The sequence below is a fragment of the Somniosus microcephalus genome, chromosome 23 (genome assembly GCF_052327205.1).
Source record: "Somniosus microcephalus isolate GS21.2 chromosome 23, FLI_Smic_1.0, whole genome shotgun sequence".
In the NCBI taxonomy this organism is placed as follows: domain Eukaryota; kingdom Metazoa; phylum Chordata; class Chondrichthyes; order Squaliformes; family Somniosidae; genus Somniosus; species Somniosus microcephalus.
Window position 1 is genome coordinate 52,670,390 of NC_141009.1, and position 17,265 is coordinate 52,687,654.

General features: G+C 44.7%; 1 protein-coding gene across 1 annotated transcript in view; it reads right to left on the bottom strand.

Moving 5' to 3' along the window:
• Nucleotides 1–11,272: 11,272 nt before the first annotated feature.
• abca2 (ATP-binding cassette, sub-family A (ABC1), member 2) overlaps nt 11,273–17,265 on the bottom strand; it is a 603,170-nt gene continuing 597,177 nt past the window's right edge. Inside the window, exon 49 of the mRNA XM_085965847.1 lies at nt 11,273–15,494. Coding sequence (XP_085821973.1) covers nt 15,459–15,494 — 36 coding nt within the window. The 3' untranslated portion in view covers nt 11,273–15,458. The remainder of the gene's footprint in view (nt 15,495–17,265) is intronic.

A 17,265-nucleotide genomic window follows, 5' to 3' on the forward strand; every position in this document is an offset into this window, starting at 1 on the left:
GTGCAGGAGCTAGGGCTGGGGGATAGGTCTCCACAGGTGCCAGCTCACGGGAGGGTGAGATCGCATACTAAGCAAGTCATGAGTGCCAGATTCAGGAGCTGAGTTGTTGCTAACATTTTGTGAGCAATGCCACGAGAGATCAGTAATTGCAATGTAAAAAAGCAATGTTTATTATATATCCAGCAGTGGAATTTCCCAATTATCCACGCTAAAACATTGGAATAATTACTGCCATTTACCTATTAACCATTGTTTTTTTGCAAAGTAGTTCTTCTGGTTTGACAAACCCAATTAATCCTCCTCCTTAGGAATGTGTGGGGGAGTGACATGTGCTGGGCTAATTGCTGCATCTCTCATTGCAGCTGTTTTGGCAAAAAGAAACTTAAAAAAACTTTAAAAAAAATCTTCGATGTTTAAGTGAGAGACCACAAAATAAATCTTAGGGATAATATGCCACAAAAACCCATTCAGCCATAAAATAAGGATGTCCTTCATCAGGCCATCATCTTCTTGCCCCTTTGCAGCTCTTCTTTGCTCTCAGTCCCACTCTACCCTCCCCCACCAACCCACCATCACTTTTAGTGGGGCAAGAGCAGTTACTGAGAGCTAAGGGTGACCATCAAAATATTGAGCTCCAATGCCCTGCCTCAGAAATAGTAGCAATATGATGACCCTGAATATCAATATCGCCAATCTATCCAATTTCTTTCACCTGTTATTTCCATTCCTTCAATTGCTGTTATGTCATATCTTACTTCCCCAGTGATAGCACACTTCTAGTTTAACATAATGATCTATTTTTGCTCCATCTCATTTACCATTACAAATAGTAAAAAGCAGATTATATAAATGGGTTCATGGGACAATTAAATGTGCAACAACTGGAAGGAGTGAATGGAAGTATTTGGTAGGAAGATGTGGTTGATTGATGTAAAATTAGTTTTTTTGCCGAAGTGGTATTTTCCTATTCCTAAAACTTATCTGTTTTTTAAATTTGTTTTTATTAGACGTGGGTGTCGCTGGTAAGGCCAGCATTTATTGCCCATCCCTAATTGCCCTTGAGAAGGTTGTTCTGGACCCCCTGGTGGTAGCTATCGTATAGCAGTGACATTCTGGACATTTTTACATGCAGATAGCACCCTCTGGTGGTGGTTATTGTGTTAGCAGTTTGTATGCAGCAAAGGTCATTTGACCTTCGTTCCTTTCTTCCTGTGAGAGGTCATTTGACCTTCGTACCTTTCTTCCTGTGTGACTCAGGAAGTAGAATCCCAGGAAGAACCTGGCAGTAATGGAGGATTCCATAAGGGATTCACAATCCAATGTAATCTGATGTTCTATGTTAGGCCAAGCGCAATATCTTTTCACAAATTTGTTCAAGTAAAGCTTCAAAACAGCAAACGGCTTCACGAGGAATTATTTTGAATAAGTGTTTAACTTGCTGGATAACTAGATAGGAGCACGTCTAGTGAGGCCAGTACAAAGGTGGTGGTGAGCCGCCTTCTTGAACCGCTGCAGCCTGGGTGGTGAAGGTACTCCCACAGTGCTGTTAGGTAGGGAGTTCCAGGATTTTGAACCAGCGACGATGAAGGAACGGTGATATACTTCTAAGTCAGGATGGTGTGTGACTTGGAGGGCAACTTGGAGGTGGTGGTGTTCCCATGCACCTGCTGCCCTCATCCTTCTAGGTGGAAGAGGTCGCGGGTTTGGGAGGTGCTGCCGAAGAAGCCTTGGGCATCTTGTAGATGGTACACACTGCAGCCATGGTACATCGGTGGTGGATGGTGTGCCAATCAAGCTGGCTGCTTTGTCCTGGATGGTGTCGAGCTTCTTGAGTGTTGTTGGAGCTGCACTCATCCAAGCAAGTGGAGAATATTCCATCACACTCCTTACTTGTGCCTTGCAGATGGTGGAAAGGCTTTGGGGAGTCAGGAGGTGAGACACTCATGACAGAATACCCAGTCTCTGACCTGCTCTTGTTGCCACAGTATTTATGTGGCTGGTCCAGTTTAAGTTTCTGGTCAATGGTGACCCCCTGGATGTTGATGGTGGGGGATTTGGTGATGGTAGTGCTGTTGAATGACAAGGGGAGTTGATTAGACTCTCACTTGTTGGAGATAGTCATTGCCTGGCACTTGGGTGGCGCAAATGTTACCTGCCACTTATCAGCCCAAGCCTGAACATCGTCCAGGTCTTGTTGCATGCGGGCATGGACTGCTTCATTATGTGAGGAGTTGTGAATGGTACTGAACACTTCGCAGTCATCAGCGAACATCTCCATTTCTGACTTTATTTTGGAAGGAAGGTCATTGATGAAGCAGCTGAAGATGGTTGGACCTAGGACACTGCCCTGAGGAACTCCTGCAGCAATGTCCTGGGGCTGTGATGATTGACCTTCAACCGCCACAACCATCTTCCTTTGTGCTAGGTATGACTCCAGCCAGTGGAGCATTTTCCCCGATTCCCATTGACTTCAGATTTACTAGGGCTCCTTGATGCCACACTCGATCAAATGCTGCCTTGATGTCAAGGGCAGTCACTCTCACCTCACCTCTGGAATTCAGCTCCTTTCTCCATGTTTGGATCAAGGCTGTAATGAGGTCGGAAGCCGAGTGGTCCTGGCAGAACACAAACTGGGCATCAGTGAGCAGGTTATTGGTAAGTGCCGCTTAATAGCACTGTTGACAACACCTTCCATCACTTTGCTGATGATTGAGAGTAGACTGATGGGGCAGTAATTGGCCGGGTTGGATTTGACCTGCTTTTTGTGGATGAGACATACCTGGGCAGTTTTCCACATTGTCGGGTAGATGCCAGTGTTGTAGCTGTACTGGAACAGATTGGCTGGAGGCATGGCTAGTTCTGGAGCACAAGTCTTCAGCATGATAGCCGGGATGTTGTTGGGGCCCATAGCCTTTGCTGTATCCAGTGCACTCTGCCATTTCATGATATCAGGTGGAGTGAATCGAATTTGCTAAAGACTGGCTTGATGAGTGGGGACCTCAGGAGTAGGCTGATATGGATCATCCACTCGGCCCTTCTGGCTGAAGGTGTTTGCAAACGCTTCAGCCTCGTCATAGAAACATAGAAGATAGGAGCAGGAGTCGGCCATTCGGCCCCTCGAGCCTGCTCCACCATTCAATGCGATCATGGCTGATCATCCAAATTCAGTACCCGGTCTCTGCTTTCTCCCCATACCCCTTGATCCCTTTAGCCTTAAGAAATATATCCAACTCCTTCTTGAATATATTTAATGAACTGGCCTCCACTGCCTTCTGTGGTAGAGAGTTCCACAGGTTCACCACGCTCTGGGTGAAGAAATTCCTCCTCATTTCTGTCCTAAATGGCCTACCCTTTATCCGTGGACTGTGTCCCCTGGTTCTGGACTCCGCGACCATCGGGAACATCCTTCCTGCATCTAGTCTGTCTAGTCCTGTCAGAATTTTATAAGTTTCAATGAGACCACCTCTCATTCTTCTAAACTCCAGCGAGTACAAGCCCAATCGACCCAATCTCTCCTCATACGTCATTCCTGTCATCCCAGGTATCAGCCTGGTGAATCTTCGCTGAACTCCTTCCATGGCAAGAACATCCTTCCTCAGATAAGGCGACCAAAACTGCACACAATACTCAAGATGTGGTCTCACCAAGGCCCTGTACAACTGCAGCAAGACATCCTTGTTCCTGTACTCAAACCCTCTCGCTACGAAGGCCAACATACCATTTGCCTTCTTAACCGCCTGCTGCACCTGCATGCTTACCTTCAGCGACTGCTGCACAAGGACACCCAGGTCTCGTTGCACTTCCCCTTCTCCTAATCTATTGCCATTTAGATAATAATCTGCCTTCTTGTTTTTGCCACCAAAGTGGACAACCTCACATTTATCCACGTTATATTGCATCTGCCATGTTTCTGCCCAATCACCCAACATGTCCAAATCGTACTGGAGTTTCTCGACATCCTCCTCACAGCACACACGCCCACCCAGCTTTGTGTCATCTGCAAATTTGGAGATATTACATCTAGTTCCCTTGTCTAGATCATTAATATATATTGTGAATAGCTGGGGTCTAAGGACCGATCCCTGCGGTACCCCACTAGGCACTGCCTGCCACTCGAAAAAGGACCCGTTTATTCCAACTCTTTGCTTTCTGTCTGCCAACCAGTTCTCTATCCAAGTCAATACCTTGCCCCCAATCCCATGTGCCTTAACTTTACACGCTAATCTCTTATGCGGGACCTTATCGAAGGCCTTCTGAAAGTCCAGATACACCGCATCCACTGGTTCTCCCTTATCTATTTTACCAGTTACATCCTCAAAAAATTGCAGATTAGTCAAGCATGATTTACCTTTTGTGAATCCATGCTAACTTTGTCCGATCCTGTCACTGTTTTTCAAGTGCTCTGCTATTACATCTTTTATAATGGACTCGAGCATTTTCCCCACTATCGATGTCAGGCTTACTGGTCTGTAATTCCCCGTTTTCTCTCTACCACCTTTTTTGAATAGTTGGGTAACATTAGCTACCCTCCAATCCATGGGTACTGTTCCAGATTCCATCAAATGTTGGAAGATGATCAGCAATGCATCTACTATTTCTAGGGCCACTTCCTTAAGTACCCTAGGATGTAGATTATCAGGCCCTGGGGATTTATTGGCCTTCAATCCCATCAATTTCCCTTTTTCTTTTGCACTCACATGCTGGGCTCCACCATCATTGAGGATGGGGATGTTCATGGAGCCTCCGCCTCCCATTAGTTGTTTAATGGTCCACCACCATTCACGACTGGATGTAGCAAGACTGCAGAGCTTTGATCTGATCCATTGATTGTGGGATCTCTTAGCCCTGCCTATAGCATGCTGCTTCTGCTTTTTAGCATGCATGCAGTCCTGTGTTGCAGCTTCCCCAGGTTGGCATCTCATTTTTAGGTGCGCCTGGTGCTGCTCCTGGCATGCTCTTCTGCACTCCTTATTGAACCAGGGTTGGTCCCCTGACTTGATGGTAATGGTAGAGTGAAGGATATGCCGGGCCATGAGGTTACAGATTGTGGTGGAATACAATTCTGCTGCTGCTGATGGTCCACAGCACCTCATGGATGCCCAGTTTTGAGCTGCTAGATTTGTTCTGAATCTATTCCATTTAGCATGGTGGTAGTGCCACACAACACGATAGACGGGACTTCATCTGCACAATGACAGTGTGGTGGTCACTGCTACTAATATTGTCATGGACAGATGCATCTGCGATAGGTAGATTGGTGAGGATGAGGTCAAGTAGGTTTTTCCCTCATGTTGGTTCTCTCACCACCTGTCGCAGGCCCAGACTGGCAGTTATGTCCTTCAGGACTCGGCCAGCTCGGTCAGTAGTGGAGCTACCGAGCCACTCTTGGTGTTGGACATTGAAGTCTCCCACCCAGAGTACATTCTGTGCCCTTGCTGCTCTCAGTGCTTCTTCCAAGTGGTGTTCAACATGGAGAAGTACTGATTCATCAGCTGAGGGAGGGCAGTAGGTGGTAATCAGCAGGAGGTTTCCTCACCTGATGCCATGAGACTTCATGGGGTCCAGAGTCAATGTTGAGAACTCCCAGGGCCACTCCTTCCTGACTGTATACCACTGTGCTGCCACCCTTGGTGGGTCTGTCCTGCCCGTGAGATACCAGGGATGGTGATGGAGGAGTCTGGGACATTAGCTGAAAGGTATGATTCTGTGAGTATGACTATGTCAGGCTGTTGCTTGACTAGTCTGTGGGACAGCTCTCCCAATTTTGGCACAAGTCCCCACATATTGATGAGGAGGATTTTGCAGGGTCAACTGAGCTGGGTGTGCCGTTGCTGTGTCCGTAGCTGGTGCCGAGATTGATGCCGGGTGGTCCATCCAGTTTCATTCTTATTATTGTGTTTCGTAGCGGTTTGTTGCAACCGAGAGACTTGCTGGGCCATTTCAGAGGGCAGTTAAGAGTCAACCACATTGCTGTGGGTCTGGAGTCACATATAGGCCAGACCAGGTAAGGACGGCAGATTTCCTTCCCTAAAGGACATTAGTGAACCAGATGGGTTTTTACGGCAATCCGGGTTGGTCAGATGGGCGGAAAAGTGGCAAATGGAATTTAACCCTGAAAAGTGCGAGGTGATGCATTTTGGACGGACAAATAAGGCAAGGGAATACACAATGAGTGGTAGGACCCTAGGAAGTACAGAGGGTCAGAGGGACCTTGGTGTACATGTACATAGATCCCTGAAGGCAGCGGAGCAGGTAGATAAGGTGGTTAAAAAGGCATATGGGATACTTGCCTTCATTAGCCGAGGCATAGAATATAAGAGCAGGGAGGTTATGATGGAGCTGTACAAAACGCTGGTGAGGCCACAGCTGGAGTACTGTGTGCAGTTCTGGTCGCCTCACTATAGGAAGGATGTGATTGCTTTGGAGAGGGTGCAGAGAAGATTCACCAGGATGTTACCTGGGATGGAGCGCCTCAGCTATGGAGAGAGGCTGGACAGGCTGGAGTTGTTTTCCTTGGAGCAGAGAAGGCTGAGGGGGGACCTGATTGAGGTGTACAAAATGATGAGGGGCATAGATAGGGTAGATAAAGAGGAACTTTTCCCTAGTGGGAGGGTCAATAACAAGGGGGCATAGATTCAGGGTAAGGGGCAGGAGATTTAGAGGGGATTTGAGGAGGAACTTTTTCACCCAGAGGGTGGTTGGAATGTGGAACTCAATGCCTGAAAGGGTGGTGGAGGCAGGAACCCTCACAACATTCAAGAAGCATTTGGATGAGCACTTGAAATGCCATTGCATACAAGGCTATGGACCAAATGCTGGAAAATGGGATTAGACTGGACAGGGATGGATGGGCGGCGCAGACACGATGGGCCAAAGGGCCTCTTTCTGTGCTGTAAAACTCTATGACTCTATGACAATCCGATAGTTTTATGGTCACCATTACTGATACTAGTAATTAGTCCAGATTTTATTTAATTAACTGAATTTAAATTCCCTAGCTGCCGCGGTGGGATTTGAACTCACGTCTCTGGATCATTAGTCCAGGCCTCTGGATTACTAGCCCAGTGACATTACCACTACACTACCGTTCCTCATATGACAGCTATCATATACTACTAGCCATATTTCTGTGACATCAATATCAATTATTTCTATTTAGCTGCACATACCTGCTCCATTTGGGGATCAGGTCTCTGCATTGCCTTCACTTACCTCATCCACATGGCAGTTCAATGTTATGGTTTTGTTCATTGACAGCTCCAGCATTGCCTTCTGATAATGCACTCACCTTGAGACATCAATCTGCTTCTGAGTTTCACGCAGGTCTTCCAGTCATTTCAATTTTGCTTCTAATTTATGCATCGTTTTCTGAAACTCTTCCACTTGTTTGTATCTGAACCAAACAATGCCAGCCCCCAAACTATTGTGTTAATACCACCCCCACATGAATTTTATTCGGAAATATTCCATGTGGTCTTCTCTTAATTCCAATCTCTCTCAATTTATACCTTCTCTTATACATCATTTAAAAGTAAAATACATAATTGAAATATTTCAGATGGCTTTTTCTTGTTCGTTAGATTAGTTATTGCTTACCGTCCCCCTCTCCCCCCCACCGCCAATGCTAAATAAAGGAAACTCTTTATTATCCGGCACCAACGGGACCGGCGTGGTGCCGGTTTACCAAAAAGTCCGGATTACAGAGAGGTATAGTTAAAAGGTACGAGAGCTCCATACACAGCAACAAATCCAGGCTTCCCTGTTGCTTAGCAACAGGTGCAGGAACCGGCCACAAGAGCCAAGCGTCACTGTTGTTTAGCAACAGGTGCAGGAACTGACCACAAGATCCAGGAATGGCCACTAATATGAATTAAAACTTACCTGAACCTACTCCTGAATTTTGCCGGTTAACAGAGATTTCCGGTTATTTAGGTGCCGGTAAATTGAGAGTTTCCTGTACTTCCTTCATGATGAAGATCTTTGCTCTCCAGTAGTGACTGGTGAAAGCATTATGGTGCTTTTATACAATAATGCTTCATGATTCCTGACCCCTTAATTGCACAGTGGAACCTACAGCTGCAGCAAATAAGTCACAATTACTTTTTTTTTCTCTGCCATACCCTCCCCCTAAAGGCCAAGGAAGATCCACACACACCAATAAGGAAAACAATGCTTTGCTGGCCTGCACGGGTAGACTGGGTGCCTCAGTTCACCAATGACCAGAAAACACAGCGACAGTGCTGCAAAGTAAATGGGTATAAGGCGCTTCAGACTTAAATGGCCGCCCAGTTAACAGTTACCACATCAAAATCTCTCAAAACGCTTTATCCACTGGATTACTTTTAAGTACCGCGAGTGTTTATGTAGACAAATATGACAGCCAATCTGTGCCAGCAATATCCCACAAACACCAAGGAATGGCCAGCTCATTTATTTTTGGTGATACTGGCCGAGGGAGAAATGTTAGCCAGGACACCAGAAAAAAAATGCCCACTGTTTTTCAAATGTTGCCATGGGACCTTTCAACGTCTGCTTGAATGACCAGAACCGACGCCAGGGCCTTGGTTCAACGCCTCAGCTGAAGGACAGAAGGTTCAATAATCCAACACTTCTCTGATACTGTGCTGAAGTGTCAGCCTAGGTTATAAGTAGAATCCCGCAATCTTCTGAGACACAAAGAAATATATTCTTAAAGGGCTGTTCCCCTTTAGTTCATTTAAGTCCCACTCCAGAGACTGGAGTACATAATTCAGGCTGACACATCAGTGCAGTACTGGGAGAGCACTGTGCCATCGGAGGTGGTGTCTTTCAGATGAGACATTAAACCAAGGCCCCGTCTGCCCTCTCAGGTGAACGTAAAAGATCTCGTGGCACTATTCGACGTAGATCAGAGGTGTTATCCCCGGTGTCCTGACCAATGTTTATCTCCCAACCAACATCACTAAAAAACAGATTATCTGGCTATTTATCTCATTGCTATTTGAGAGAATTTGCTGTGCACAAATTGGCTGCCACGTTTCCTACATTACAACCGTGACTACACCATTGGTTATAAAGCGTTGGGACATCCTGAGGTCATGAAAGGTGTTATATAAATGCAAGTTCTTTATTTATTTCTATCTGACTGATCACTCAGCTTCTTGCTCCACTGATTCAATGATTGAGGACCACCAGGAAAAAAATGGCAGTTCATTGTTCAATCAGAAATATCAACAGATAGGAGAAGAACTTAGAGGTGATGGTGTTCCCACAACACTGCTGCTCTCTCTCTACCACCCCTCTCAGTGGTAGAGGTCACAGGGAGGGAGGTACTGTCAAAGTAGCCTTGATAGGTTTCTGCAGTGCATCCTGTAGATCAGACATACTGCAGCCACAGTGCACTGGTGCTGGATGGGGTTGATATTTAGTCCAGTGTCAGGGGCACCAATCAAGAAAATTGCTCTGAGGTAGTGTCGAGCTTTTTGAGTGTTGTTGCAGCTGCACCCCTCAGTCACATGGTGAGTATTCTATTACTCCTGAATAGAGCCTTGTAGATGTTGGATAGACTTCAAGAGGTCAGGAGGTGAGCCACTTGTCGCTGAGTATCCAGCCTATGTCCAGATTTGTAGCCACAATGTTGATATGGCTGGTCCAGTTAAGCTTCAATGGTGACCTCCCAGGATGTTGCTAGGGAACTTGGCCTTGGTGGTGCCTTTGAAGGTAACTGGGCTTTCTCTTGTTCAAGATGGTCATTGCCTGACTTATATTGTGCAAATGTTATTTGCTACGTGTCAGCCCAAGCCTGGATGTTATCCAGGTCCTACTGTATGTGCTGTTGCATGATCAGAGGAGTTGTGAATGGAGCTGAATACAGTGTAATAGGCAGTTAACAGCCCCACTTTTGACCTTATGACAGAAGGTAGGTCATTGGTGAAGCAGCTGAAGATGATGAGGCTGAGGACACTTTCCGAGGGCCTTTTGCAGTGATGACTAGCCTCCGACAACCACCACTATCTTCTTTTGTGTCAGGTATGACTCTAGCCACTGGAGTGTTTCCCTTTGGCCATAAGTGAGCTCAGTTTTGTTAGTGCTTCTTGGTCGAATGCTGCCCTAATACCAATTCAACTTTAGTGTCCAAGCCTGGGTTAAGCCTGCGATGAGGTCTTGAGCCAAGTGCTTCTGGTGAAACCCAAACTGAGCATCAGTGAACAGCTTATTGGCAAATAGGTGTTTCTTGATGGCATTATGGATGACTCCTTCAATCATTTTACCGATGCTTGGGAGGAAGCGGATAGGGCAGGAATTAGCTTGGTTTTTGTGCATAGAACATACTCGGGCAATCTTCCAAATTGTCAGGTAGATGCCAGTGTCATTGATGTACTGGGGCAGCTTGGCTAGGGGAGCAGCTAACTCTCATGTGCAGGTCTTCAGTGCTAGAGCAGGGATGTTGTCAATGCCCGTAGGTTTTGCTGTGTTCGGTACACTCTGCTGCTTCTTAAGGTCACTTGGCTAGACACTAGTATCTATGATGGTGGGGGATCTTGGAAGGACACCAAATACGATAATCCAGTTTGCAGTTTTGGTGTTAGACACTCCTAAGCACTGCAACCATGTTTCTTACACTCACCTGCTGGGTTCCACCATAGTTGAAGATGTAGATGCTCAAGGAGCCACCTCCTCCTGTCAGTTGCCTAGTTGTCCACCACCATTCTGGATGGGATGCAGTAGGACTACAGAGCTTTGCACTGATCCATTCATTGTGGGACCACTTAGTTCTGTCTATAAGCCTGCTGCTTTTGGTGTTTAGTATGCAGGTGGCCCTGTGTAGTAGCTTCATCACTAGATTCATACCTCAGCCCATGGTATGCTTGGTGCTGCTCCTGGCACACCCTCCTACACTCTGCAATGAACCAGGGTTGGTCTGGCTTGATGGTGATCAAGGAAGGACGTGCTGGGCCAAGAGGTTCCAGATTGTGGCGGTATCCAATTCCGCTGATGGTCCACAGAACCTCAAGGATGCCTAGTTTTGGGTTGTTTTTCTCTCCTTAGTCTACCCCACTTAGTACAGTGGTATAGTACTGCTTGATATTTTATTCAAGGGCAAGAGCAGAAGGGACTTATGGTTCCTTAAACTGGGAGATGAATATAGCTTAGTGGTACAGTGGTATCAGGAGAAGTACACAAGGGAATAATGGATGGGATGGGCTTGATGGGGTGGAAGGCCCTCCACATTTTTCTTATGTTCTTCATCCAAGTATCACAATCCAAATGAAAAGGCAAAGCCTCTCCGAAAAAGTTTTATACAACAAAACAAATATTTATTTTGTTCTTGCTAGCAATATACAGGCCGTTCTGTCATTGCCCTGAACTGAAAACATTACAGCAATGCAGGGCGCTTCTAGCCCAATAGTCAGAAATACCCCATAAAAGACAAGAGACACACACACAGGAATGTGCAAATATGACACTACTTAACACGTCCACTGCTCTCACGAAGAGGCACGCCAACAATTCCATTGACACACAAATAAATCGAGGGTCAAAAGCTCAGCTCAACAGGCCAGACACACAGAAAGATTTTTGCAAAAATATACAAGTGTGCAAGCACAAGGTTCTGGAGGAGAGGGAGGGTCTGGGCAAAAATCGATGAAACGAATTTTATTTTGAAAACTGGGAACCATATGTCAGGAAAAGCTCTGGGGACCCTGCCACTGGAGTTGAAAGATTAAGAGGGATGAGAGACCAATAGGAATGGTATACTGATACCAAAGTTTTAAATGGACATTTGCTCAGACTCAGCGATGAGGATTGTGGCTATAAAGGGCTACTGTTAATACCGTTGCATTGCTCATGTACTATTTATTTTTTACAATAACTTGTGATGCTCACGGTACCAGGCTTGTATCACCACCCTCTCCTGCATTAGAATGGACTGGGACCAACCAGGTTGGTTGGTATAAATCCTTTATAAAATTTATTGGCACCCACTTTGGAGTTGCATGTTAGTTGGGTGGCTTTGCCACTTTGTGGATGTAATGCAGGAAGGCCCACATTAAAGAATTATAGAGAACAAACATGAGAGAAATCCTGATTTTCTATTTTTTTTTTTAAAAAGGGAAATTACCCTATTGGAAAGTGAACTTAAAGCCCTCCATTATCTGGAGGGTTTATATTGAACAGTCCAGCTGTTCCTAATAGTGATGCTTATTAAGGTCATGGTGCCCATATCCAAGTCGATGACGGCAGCACTTTATTGCATTACCTTTGTTCATTAAGTGGGAGCTGGGTTGTAGCATCAGTGGAAATGTAGCAGCCAAGCCTGTCAGAGTGCTTCAACAAGCTACAAGTTAATTTAGTTGCATCACATCGCTGGGTTCAGTAACTCCTCCAAATCCAGTTCTTCCCCCTCAGCATCCACTGTTAATTGATATTCCGCAAACAAACCAAGAAGGGACAGTAACAAGAGAAAACCACAACCATGCGGAAGTGAATAGATACGCTTTGTGACTATTTGATTTTTTTTCTAAAGAAAGGGTTTTGATGGAAATGCTCACCCCCCTTTACCTCGTTCTACATTGGATTTTCTTCTTTTGCACGATACAGAAATCCATGTGTCTCATACTCTGGGGGGGTTTTTTGAGCCAAGCTTTTTAGTACTTTTTCTCAGACAGGATGCAGCCTTCCAAACATTCAGGTCCCTTGTGTTTAAGTGCGTGGGGTAAGATATGACATTAAGAGGCTGCAAGGCACAATACAATGTCAGGGTTCAAGCAGTTAACGTTTAAAGAAAAAACAACATAACATGTTCACACTTAACAAGGAAATCTTCAAATCAAATGAAAATTAAAATACAGAAAAGCAGGAGAAAAAAAATGAAAATATAAATGTGACAGAATTAAATGTCAAGTTACTTTCCATGAGTCTCTTTAAACTCTGCCTTCTCAAGCAAGGTCAAAATTAACAATTAAGTTCTAATGACGCAAAAAAAAATCCCTTACTGATTATTCTTTATTTTCATTGCACTGGTTGCCATGGAGATGTACCAAAAGATAAAAGTCAACTTAAAACTACCATCTCTCCTCCCGGCCCACAACTTTCATTATTTAATTCCAAAGCTCTGAATGACCAAAATAACTAATCTTCAAAAATAAAAGAAAGAGAGGCACTCCCTGGTTCCACGGAATGACTGGGATGCAGTAATCTGAGGATCATTTAGATTTCTTGACTGTTCCAATTGTCTGCCAGGTACATGGGTGTGGCCAGTGTCCGAGGCCGCCGTTGGATTGGAGGCTCAGCAACATAGTCACACCCACCTGAGTGACAGACAGCACTGAAGGTGGCCACAGACAATCACCTGAGGTCACTTTATCGCAGCGATGCAACGGAATTGGAGGCCAACTTCAATGTTACTTTAACATTAGGACCACTGTGGGAGATGCTTTCCAAGTAAAAGGGAAAATATATATATATATATATCTCTATATCTCTATAGATATATATAGATGAGGCATTCCATTTCAAATGAGAGTTATTATCTCGATGCGTTCCGTTTAGAATCTTTGCAATAATCAGCTGCATTAGTAGAGTGACAACCTCGAGTAACAGCAGTTCGAGGTTACATTTGCACGCTTTGTCGTGTTGCTGATGCTTATTTTAAATAAAGCACCTTCAAGAGAAATTGTTGTCCTGTACCGCAGCTCATTGTAAACACTCAAGAGATTTTTCAACATTTACCATTCTGTTTGGGGCGAGAAGCACTGCTATAATTGAAAAGATCAACTCTTTTCTCCTTATACGATCACTTGCATGTGAGCCTTGGCTCGGCGTGTGTTTTGACCTTGTGTCTGAGGTTATGGCAGCATCTCCTTTTAAAATTAATTTATTTCCAATATAGCTACCAAGGGATAGGCTGAAGGTCGTGTGAAATACATGTTTAAAGATTTTAAAAGAGTTAGATGAACATAACATTTTATTTTATAGCCAAATGGGGCCTTCATTCGGTTTCTATTACATTTCTGTGCTTTACTTCAGCTTAGAAGGTACTTGCATGGGCTGTCGCAAACACTTGCCTGTTGGTACATTTACAAGATAAAAAATAAATGTCCGCATATTAAAGACAATATATCACCCAAAGTGTGTCAGAACCATTTAGGAAGAGCTGCTTCAGGGGCAAACATGTGTCAGTCAGCAGAAGGCAGCCTTGGAAAATGGTAACTAATCCCATATAGTATCCTGTACCACACAGGTCTAATTTGTGCTGTCGTAATTGAACCCTTTTATTCCATGCTCATTTGGTGCAAGTGATTGTTACGAGGTGGAATAAATCAGGTGGGTTCATTTGCATGCATTTTGTCTTCAATAATATGTTAACGTAAAGAGAATGTCAACCAAATACATGGAATAGAGACCTGAAGGATGTACTATGGTGTTAAGAAAAGGGACAGGTCGAGCAGAAGTGTAGGGACAATGTCAGGAGCAGGGTAACAGTAAGAGTTTGGTTTGCCCTCGTTTAAGTTTCAAAGATCTAATCAATAGCGTGTGGGTGGGTTCAAAGAGTGGTAATGAGATGTCTTATTTATAAATAGTCACATAAGGTTTACTCAGATGGTAAGAATCTGCTTACAGATGCATTTTTCCCAGAAGTAGGGTTTCAAAAAATATAAGCGAATTTCAATTTCTAGGACACTACCCATTGGATAATAATTCAAAAGATCCTGACTTTTCTAATTCTGAAATGTAAAATCCTAATCATTTAGTGGAAGCTGGACTGCCATCGATGGACAAACCACCAACTCCTCCCTATAACATTCTAGGTTACCATCCAACAAACACTGACAGTAATTTAGACTTGCTGTTAGCATTTGAGTTACTGTTATGTGCACTAAGTGGAGTTGCACTTAAGACCTTTCAAGGTTAGGCCTAATTTGTAGTCTGGATTTCACTGTACAGGTCTGTAGGCCACAGGCCCAGGGTGCATTGGCTAAATTCATGCACTTGTTGTGAAAAGGGTTAAAAATCTGAGTGTTTACAATGTTTTTATAATTGAAAATAAGGATCCTAAATGTTTTGCTCATCACTTCTACACTGTTCTTAAAAAATATTTTTTTAAATATTTCAGTACACAGCAGACAGGTATTATACACTATTTTTTTGACAGTGCGTTAAAATAAAACAGCTCTGCATTAAATAAAATGCAACGGACTCATGTTCGTTGGAGATTTACTTCGCCAATACGACCCAGAAGCAATGCATGGGCACCAAAACTGCTCACGCCAACGAAGCAGCGTTCTCTGCTGGTTAATGGGTTTAATGTCTCCATCCGAAGTGTTTCAGCTCGAAGGAACTACTGACCCTACAGACAGTCATGTCCACCCTCCCTTCCCGGCACTGCCCTTAGTCTGGTGCCGGGATGATGCAAAGTTGTCAAATGTCGTGTACATGGGCTTCAGAGATGGAAATCTTCATGGGACTTCATCTACTCAGCACAGGGTGTCCGTGTTGAACGAAAGTTGAGCCTGAAGAAAGAGAAAGATAACATCAGAGGATATCCATCGAGAATCATGCAATAAAACAACACTTTGGAACGTACGAAATTGAAGGGTAGGAAAAGACCAGCTGGTCCATCACGCCCATGATGGCCGGAGCATCACGACCAAACACTTCTTCCCTCCTATTGACAGGAGCATATCACAGAATTGTAATAGTTCTGAGAGAACTGGGCAGCGCAGTAATTTAACACATGGTCCTTAAATCTAGTTTACTGGGATATAAGTTTGTGTCTCTCTCTCCATACATACCATTTTTTGGGAGCCTGGTCTGGCCTGGTCAATGCACCCGCATTTAAAGACAAAAATCAGTGTAGTGGGGGCCCCTCTGACCCTAATCTCGCTCCTCTAGAGTCTGGTGCCCAATGCACTGGAACAGGACCCTGTCTCCTCTCAATCTCGCTTTCACCGTTATGGTCAGAATTGTTCTCACTTGTATATACAGAGGCTGAAATCCTGTCCATTAGCAACTGGGGACTCAGGTAGGAGGGGAGGGGAACGGATAGAAGTGAAAGGGGGAGAAAGGATGGCAGTAGAGGAAAGGGGTAAATAGAATCATAGAACCTTACAGTACAGAAGGAGGCCATTCGGCCCATCGTGCCTGTGCCGGCTCTTTGAAAGAGCTCTCCAATTAGTCCCACACCCCTGCTCTTTCCCCATAGCCCTGCAATTTTCTCTCCTTCAGGTATTTATCTAATTCCCTTTTGAAAGTTACTATTGAATCTGCTTCCACCACCCTTTCTGGAAGTGCATTCCAGATCACAACAACTCGCTGCGTAAAATTTATTCTCCTAATGTCACCTCTGGCTCTGACGCCAATTACCTTAAATCTGTGTCCTCTGGTTACTGATCCTTATCCCAGTGGAAACAGTTTCACCTTATTTACTCTATTAAAACACTTCATGATTTTGAACACCTCTATCAAATCTCCTCTTAATGGATGATAATGTAGCTGAGAAGGAAGGGGGTAGTAGCTGTGAATGATACATATGAACAATGTTCCCTTTAAGCTGCGTGGCTGTGCACTCTAGGGGTCCTGCGCAGCGGGCGAGCCGCCCTTTAAATTGAAAAGAAAACGCGCATGCGGTTAAATTGATGGGGAGGAGGAAGAGTGCCAGTATGAACTGGGAAGGTTGGAGGAGAGGAGAGATTCTCTGTGAGAGGGTGGGGAGTTAGATGGGCTGCACTGTTCCTGTGAACTGAGTCCAGAGTGGGTAGAGCACCTTTGGGAACTGTGACTGTGGAGGGTTTACATACATAGGATTACATAGGATATACGGCACAGAAACAGGCCATTCGGCCCAACCAGTCCATGCCAGCGTTTATGCTCCACTCGAGCCTCCTCCCGTCTTTCCTCATCTAACTCTATCAGTATAACCCTCTATTCCCTTCTCCCTCATATGCTTGTCTAGCCTCCCCTTAAATACATCTATACTATTCGCCTCAACTACTCCCTGTGGTAGCGAGTTCCACATTCTCACCACTCTCTGGGTAAAGATGTTTCTTCTGAATTCCCTACTGGAGTTCTTGGTGACTATCTTATATTGATGGCCTCTAGTTATGCTCTTCCCCACAAGTGGAAACACTCTCTCTGTATCCACTCTATCAAAACCTTTCATCATTTTAAAGACCTCTATTAGGTCACCCCTCAGCCTTCTTTTTTCCAAGAGAAAAGAGACCCAGCCTGTTCATCCTTTCCCGATATGTACACCCTCGCATTTCTGGTATCATCCTTGTAAAT